This window comes from Osmerus eperlanus, chromosome 9 (assembly GCF_963692335.1).
Source record: "Osmerus eperlanus chromosome 9, fOsmEpe2.1, whole genome shotgun sequence".
Taxonomy (NCBI): Eukaryota; Metazoa; Chordata; class Actinopteri; order Osmeriformes; family Osmeridae; genus Osmerus; species Osmerus eperlanus.
The window spans coordinates 12,089,441-12,097,496 of NC_085026.1; the positions used below are offsets into that span (position 1 = coordinate 12,089,441).

Below are 8,056 nucleotides of genomic sequence, written 5' to 3' on the forward strand. Positions count from 1 at the left end.
GAGAACGACTATGTTGAGATCGAGAGTTTGAAGCAGAGCGCTTTATCTCCGGATGACAAACACGTCGGCAGCGACGCTTGCTGGTCAAACCGCGTCACTGTCTCACGCTACACTATTCTAATGTGGAGACAGTCATCACAAATACACGCATTACCAGAATGGCTAAATCACATGTACGATTATGTTAAAATGTCCTTCAAAGATTGATTTATTCCCATTATGCAAAATATACAGAAGAAACGTTTGCCAGTAAAGAAGGGCAGAACATTAACTGTTACATTTCAAAGTGCATGTAGCTCAAGTAAATGCATTACTGTATTCAACATACTCATACTCCATTGAGTATATTTTATAGCTAATTTTAGTCAACAACAAATATTAACTTAAAAACAGATAGTAACAGGTTAAAATATAACAACAAAGAAAATAGGCAGCTAATGAAATTATCCACCAATCTTTGCATCGCAATTACAGAGCAATTACATGAAAATATACTATTATTATTTATTATCATTCTATTGCTAAAGTGCAGCAGTAAACAAACTACAATTCTACCCACACTGATCACCACTCTAACTTCATGTCAGCTTTGCTCCACACATATTTGCCTCCTCTCTTGAGGAACATCTTCTCATCAAAGCCGCTGAACTGGATGGCCGTCTCCACCCCTACATCCAGGATGGATTTGGAGGGGTCTTTCCTCCCCTGGGTGCAGTCCAGGAAGCGCATCTGGGAAAGAACAAAACCGTACATATATGGGTTTGATGGCTTAGGAACCTCCTGATTGGTGCATGAATGTGGACTACTGTACCCAAACAGTATTGTGATATCACAGAAAACAATAAACAACTTACATATTCATCCAGGATGAGGTAGGAATCTCTCATCTAAAACGATAAACAGAAACAAACCTTAAAACCTTGATGAACATAGTTTGTACAATGAAGAAGGCACGAAAAGCCCAGCAGGTTAATAAGTGCACATCACACTGCTTATGTAACAGTGAGATGTGTGTGACAGTGGGAGTGGGAGTGCTAACCAGACACTACCCCGAGACGTTTCGCACCTTCTGATTGGACTCTGGAACCAAACAGGAAATACTGCTGTGTCTGTCCAAGAAGTCCTGGAAGTGCTGGTTGCTGATGACAAACCTCTCGGCCTCCCTCAGACTGTTCTCCCCTGCGTTCTCGCCGTCAATCAGCAGGCACTGAAACACCTGGAGGCACAGCACACAAACACACAAATACTCAATACGCTAACTTACAAACAGGGATGTAAAACAATATGCTTTCCTCTGCTTTATCCTGGTCTTATCTATGTATTTGTCTATCGGTCAATCTGGTCTGTAAAGTGTCTTTAAAGTATTCAGGTTTCAATCTGTCTTTTGTCAAGTTTTATACCTTCCAGCGAACAGGGTCCAGCTGGGTTATGTTTTCGCTCATGTCTTCATCCATGTTGAAGGTGTTGATGACAGAGTTGATCTTGAATGCCACTTTGTAGTTACAGCACCAGTTACGGACCTTGTGGAGGTTATCCAGGTGGCTCTTCCTGCCCTGGGCTCTGCCAATCAGCTGATTGGTCTCCTCGTTAAAGCTGTCACAGGAAATGGCCAGGATGTCCAGGTACTCCCCTGTGATGATCATGTAGGAGTTGGACATTTGTTTGAAACCGTTTTTTTGTCATAGGATTTACCCCTATGATGTTTTGAATATGAAAGTAAAACCTCAATAACCCCATTAGTTTGAACATGAGTTGTTAACTGTGTTTAATTATTTCATTACAATAATGGCGCCATCTAGTGCTTAAAATAATATATAGATTTTTTCTGGGGTGTTGTGAATGTAGTACCATGGTCCTGGAGAATATTGTTTTGTCTCACTGTGTATTGTTTAGCTGTGTATGTTTGAAATGACAATAAAGCTAGTCTAAAGGATTGTAAATCTGAGGCATTCTTGTTACAGGAATTTACACCAGCACATACTAAAGGTATGATGTAATTGATTTAAATTACAAATTAATGTAGGACAATATGAATAATTCATTCATTAGTTCATCTTAATAGATCAGCAAATCTATTACGATTTTAATTTGATATCTTACCATACTTCTGGAACCATCTCTCTTTTATCAGGCTTCCGTTGCTGACAATACTGACACTGGGGAGCTGGAGGTCCTGTTTGCAGTATTGAACCAATTTTCCCAAAAAATCTCCCCTGTCGTGCAAAAACGGCTCTCCGCCGGAAAAGTTGATCTTTTCCAACCCTAAAATATACATAACAAGAAATGTCAATTTTTGTATTAATGAATGAATTAACAATTAATTAGGCTAGATTAAATTAGTTTGGTTATTGTGAAAATCTACCTGCTTCCTTCAGCAATTTCAGACCCTTTTTTGCCTCCTCAATGGGAAGAACAAAAGATGTTTTCGCAGTGTGGAAACAAAAGCCACATTTATAGTTACACTGCCGTGTAAAATGATAATTGACGCTGGTGGGTGCCACTGAAGACTTCTTGTCGCCCGCATCAAAGGTGGTAACTTCAGGTGCACCTCTCAAATGCCGATGTGTCTCTCCAAGAAAGCATTGTGCCCTGGACAGGACGGTAGCTAATATGCACTGTAGTTTATTAATACACAGATCCAAGAGTGCCTTCAGAAACACTACTTTAGTAGACAGCAACATTGTCATAACTTCAGTCTTCATCTGAATTATGCAGAAACATTTGACAGTCCTTTATATTGATGCCACCGCTTGCAAATAGTGACGTAACGAAAATGAGCTTTTCAGGCCGCTCGACCGGTTTCTAGAGAGCATGAAAACAAAACTTAGTAGGCCTACTAGTCTGGGTTAGCAAGTGAAATACAAATGTTTATCTTTGTGGGCGGTGATATACTGTAAACGATAATATACCGTGGTTTAAGAATGACAAGACGGTTTTTCTTTCGTTTCAGTTGTGCTTTCCTCACACAACCCTCATTGCCGAGTTTCGTTTTCGCCTCAAATGAACACCCATTTCGGCAGACTGGGTTCGCTTGGCTATTTAAGTGATGATTTTGTCTATGTTGGGCCATGCTTTGGGGTCACTCAAGGTTGGCAACAGCATAAAAAGTAGACGCATTATGTCTCGGTTTGGAAGTTGGTCGTCGTGTGTTTTCTCTATTGAATTAGACAAGAAGTCTGATCCCATTTATTTTTCTCTCCAAGACAGCAAACGCAACGAGTTGTTACAGGGGTTCAAAAACGTATTTACTGATGGAAAATGCTACTCGCTTCATGTCGACAGCAATGACAGAATTCAGAAAGCAAAGTTTTACGCTAGCCTTAAAGACAAATTGATGAACGAATTGCCTTCAGACTGTCAGATTCACAAGGTGACGTCATTTCAGCCTCATGTCAGAGACTCTGTCATTAAAGGGTATTTCCTCAAAGACTTTTCAAAGTCTTCAGTGGCAACTGAAGGGATTTTGAAGGAACTTCTCCACGGTTATCCGGTGGTCGTGTGCTCCTATGTTTCCGGCGGAGGAGGCGGCCAGTTCTCGCAACACCTGTGGTCCCGCACAGAGTGCGGCAACGTGGAAGTCACTGCTAGATACAGTGTGGTTCCCGCAGAGGCGCCGGATTACCATCCCTCAACCCTCAACATAATCAACTCTGATGTGTTCTACAGTTTTGAGGATGCCTACAGTGTTCTAGAAGAGGTTTGGATACACGGTTATTGTAGTTTACTACATGATACATTTTCAGTTCAGTGATGTGTGTTAGTCTAATTCAAAACAGACAATGCCACACTCTAGTGGTGGTGAGAAAAATATCAGGAGGCAATACACACAAACACACTCCTTTCAGATCTGCCACTGTACACCTTCATGTATCATGTGGCTTTCCCTGCAGTGTGGTGACGTGGTTCCAGGGTCCAGGGCTGTTCTGGAGCTTGTGGACCAAAGACTGCAGACTGGAGAGAAAACACATCATCCTGTTATTGTCATTGAGGGATTAGACGCCACAGGTTAGTGTTGTGCTACCTCACTAGGAAAGCTCCTTCATTTAAATACAAAGAAACTTGAACACAATCGCTACCAACTATTAAATGAACGGGAGTGCATTGTCCTTTTGGGAATTAGGCCTACTCCTTTGGTCGTAAGTGCAACATGCTCAGCCAACTGAGACACACCATAGTTCCAGTGCTAACTCTTCACTCCCTGACTCCCCTACCTCCTCTTCCTACCCCCTTCCTTCCATCTCCCATCTCCCACTCCCCTTTCTCTCCAGGTAAGACCACCCTGACCCAGTCTCTCAGAGAGGCTCTGGGGGCCAGTCTGTTGAGGTCCCCTCCCCAGTGCCTGGCCCCCTGGAGGGGCCTCTTCGACCAGGAGCCCCCACTACTCCGCAGGGCTTTCTACGCCCTGGGTAACTACATCACCGCCGGACAGATAGGCCAGGAGGCCACCCACACACCTGTCATCGTGGACAGGTGAGGACCACTGAGAGATCCCCACAGGGAAACAGTGAAATGGTTCATTGTCTCTGAAAGGATCTCTGTGAAGAGCGTAGAACAAACCAGGCAAGAAAAAGAAAAGGAAAAAAAGGAAACAATGGAACTATCCACAGGAAAATCTAGAATAGAATAGGATGGTTGGACATCAGTGTTAGTTCACTAATAAACACAGTATTCAACACCCATATCTACGCATCCAACGCAGTGCTGTCTCTGTTGCCCGGCCCCTCTGCTCAGGTACTGGCACAGCACGGCCGCCTATGCCATCGCCACGGCCGTGGGGGGCACGGTGAACAACCTGCCACAGGGGGGTTCCGAGGTGTACCGCTGGCCTGACGACCTGCTCCAGCCCAGCCTGGTCATCCTGCTGACCCTCGACCCCCACGAGAGGAGGAGGAGACTCCAGGGAAGGGGGCAGGACAAGACCCAGGAAGAGGAGGAGCTGGAGGCTGACCACCTGTTTAGGCTGAAGTAAGACACACATAAAGAATGTGAACATTTAGAAGTACAAGTGGGTGTGTATGTGCTGTATGTGTATTGGAATATTCAACATTTTTACCAGGTCTCCATTTGCATTACTTTAATTGTTCCTTTTTACCTGCCTACCACCACAATATTTAGTGTATATATTTTGAATAACGTCTCTATATACATATGTTGCCTGTAACCATTGAAATGAGGCAGCTTTTTAAAACACTCACGACCTCACTGCAGGGTTGAAGCGCTGCACTGCAAGCCTGGATCAATTGAACAGACGTGAAAACATGCTCGATCATGCCAGTGTTGGGATTGCATTGCATAGATAAATGGCACGCACACTTTACTGTGGCGTATTGACAAGACACTGCATCAACGAACAGATATACTGAGATGCACACACACACACACACACACACACACACACACACACACACACACACACACACAAACACACTATCTCTCTACTGTACCTTATTGAGTTGGGTCAGTTCAGTCTTAGTCTGAGCCTTCAAACACTTAACAATCAATTGCCCTCCCAAGGGGCACCAGCTGATGAGAGGCCCAGTGATTACTCTGGGAGCTGGCGTGGTCCATTAAGCTGGTCTAAACTCACTGGTGCTAGTCAGTCAGTCAGACAGAGACTGGTCGATGGCTACCTTCATTTATACTGGACAATGACATCATGGCTTCTCTGTACAATACTGCCACATGGGCTAGCTGTCTTGACTTTGCCTGGCTGGATTGGAAAATATATCACTGTTATGCTTTCAAGCTTGTTTATCATCTCAATCTGACCTTTAATCTGTGATCATACTCACCATATCCGTACAGAATGTACCGGTGTTCCATGTCCTTGTGGCGTAGTAGAACAGATCACAGATTGGTCCAGAACTGACCTATGAATACTAAAAACGTATCCGTGATTGTAACATTAGCATATAAATCACTTGTTATGTAGTATATTGTATAATGTCTCTGGATGACCCAGTTAGGGAGAGTGTATATGTGTGTGACATGAAAACTCTGCTCCTCATCTCGCCCACAGAGTTGAGGAGGCTTACCACAGGATTGAGGGCCCACCCTGTGTCACCGTGGATGCCAGTCCCTCTCAGGACCGAGTGCTCCAACAAGTGTTACTTTTAATTAGGGACAAATGCCACTTGTAAACAGCTCCTCCTCTGACAACCCTGCACCAGGTGGCTGCTGTACCAATCGACACCACTAGATGGCAGTAAAGTGTTGTAGAAATGCCCCAGCCAGAGGAAGAGAGAGTTGGTGAAAAGATTCTATTCAGAATGGCTTATGGCAAAGGGCCAGACTACACATACAGCTACAGCACACACACTTACACACTAACACTAAAAGCCCAGCCAGGGCATGTCACAACATGTCCTATTCTGCGTGAATGGCATGGGTGAGATGATGGGAGTGTTATTGTGAATGCTATAGTGATCTGTCAGTAGTCATATTTATGGATACAGTCTAAGGGCTCACTATGACAACCAGCTTTATTAGGCCTGAACTCCAGGAAATGAAAGGGAGGGTTTGTATATTCATCAATCACTTTGGTTTCATTTATACACGGCCCACCGCCCAAGTCCAAGACCAGCTTTCTGCTTTCCTTTTGAAGTAACTGGTGGAGATTCCTTCCAGGGTTTCAAACACACAGTAACCTGTGATCCATTACACATAAGAATAACACTGCTTATTTGTTGGATTACGGTTTCAAATTAAAGGAAACGTGAATTAAAGACAGTCTGGTTGTGGCTTATTTTCTGAACTGGGAAAATCATCCATTTTGGCTGCACAGTTAGTGTATGTCTTACACTATACTGTGCTGTGTCAAGGCTGTTTACTTTTCACTTGGTGGGACTTGGCTATAGACTGTACTGGATACAGCGGCTTTGTAGGGGACGCTTAGCTGTACGGATGGAAGTCTGCTTTGGACAAAACACATCTTGGCCTTGAGGCAAATACTGTTTGACTGAAAGGATTTCACTGATGTATAGAAATGAAAAAGTACAGGATGTACTTATGGAAAGACACAAATGCACACACACACACACACACACTTAAGTAGGCTACATACCGTAACTCCATTATATAGGGGGGAAGTGTATGTTTGGCCTGTGATGGCAAGATTAATTGGAGGTTTTAGTAATTATGAGCTTGGCAAGCCTGCAGGCTGCACAAGACAGAGTGACCCATCTCTTCTGGCGAGGCACATCAGCACAGAACTCACCACTGCAGACCACATTCATATGGCAATTAATGGACCACTGTATATCAATGTCACCCTGCGTTCCCACACACACAAGGGCCAGGTCTTCTGCACAAGCCTCCGTCCCTGTGTTCAGAGGCTGAAGAGCTGTGTGGGGCTTTTGAGCCAGAGCGTCACCTGCAATCATGAATGGATGGAACAGTCTAGGTTCATTCGGCAATTTCAGGAATTGTACTGCCTGAAAGCACTGGACTCTTTAAGTGTCCCTGACAGAGGGACTCTGATTTATACCTTCACTTCACAATTCAAGTTGAGTTTCACTCCTGCTTTTATTCACCACCCCTTTCTCGATTCTCTGTCCCTCACCTCAGTGTGATGCAGGGTAGAAGTCAAGCTCACATACTCTCAGCCAGCACAAAGAAAACCCACCCACCCAGCCGAGTCTGTTGTCTCCATCCAAGAAGAACAGGTAGATAGGCCTTCACTCCGCAGCACCAATAAGTATACCTCACACTGTATGGGGCCACTTTACACTACACTCCTCCCTTCAATATTTCATCTGCACAACAGAGCAGGCCGGGGGAGAGGAGAGAAGCCTCCCTGAAATAAAGAAAGATCCAGCAGGGATGCAGCACAACAGCAGCTCTGGCTCCAGCCTAAGTAATAGATCAAATGAAGGCTGTCCCTCAGATCATTAATAATGAGTGTGGTATGGGGAAAGAGAGGGAGGGAGGGGGAAGGGGGTTGGAGGGTGGTGAGGGGTGGGGCATGAAGGTGGTACAGAAGGGTGGGGGGGTGGAGATGGGGTGGGGGCGGTTGGTGCCCTGGCACACACCCTTCCTCCGGGCCTGACTTGGCTGC

The 8,056-nt window shown here is 44.6% G+C and overlaps 2 protein-coding genes and 1 long non-coding RNA gene across 3 annotated transcripts in view; 2 read left to right on the forward strand and 1 right to left on the reverse strand.

The window, feature by feature from the left end:
- The window catches only part of LOC134026749 (uncharacterized), a 45,933-nt gene extending 44,314 nt beyond the window's left edge, over window positions 1-1,619 (forward strand). The window contains exon 2 of the long non-coding RNA XR_009931377.1: window positions 1,501-1,619. This is a non-coding gene — a long non-coding RNA (uncharacterized LOC134026749). The remainder of the gene's footprint in view (window positions 1-1,500) is intronic.
- rsad2 (radical S-adenosyl methionine domain containing 2) lies at window positions 193-2,940 on the reverse strand. Its single transcript, XM_062469681.1, has 6 exons — window positions 2,363-2,940; window positions 2,101-2,262; window positions 1,401-1,630; window positions 1,067-1,216; window positions 855-887; window positions 193-729 (listed from the first exon to the last, which is right to left on the reverse strand). Exons 1-6 carry the CDS (start codon window positions 2,700-2,702, stop codon window positions 565-567), a joined length of 1,080 nt encoding a protein of 359 aa, XP_062325665.1. The 5' UTR covers window positions 2,703-2,940; the 3' UTR covers window positions 193-564.
- cmpk2 (cytidine monophosphate (UMP-CMP) kinase 2, mitochondrial) lies at window positions 2,696-6,719 on the forward strand. Its single transcript, XM_062469680.1, has 5 exons — window positions 2,696-3,697; window positions 3,891-4,005; window positions 4,269-4,470; window positions 4,732-4,965; window positions 6,020-6,719. Exons 1-5 carry the CDS (start codon window positions 3,047-3,049, stop codon window positions 6,138-6,140), a joined length of 1,323 nt encoding a protein of 440 aa, XP_062325664.1. The 5' UTR covers window positions 2,696-3,046; the 3' UTR covers window positions 6,141-6,719.
- The last annotated feature ends 1,337 nt before the right edge of the window (window positions 6,720-8,056 follow it).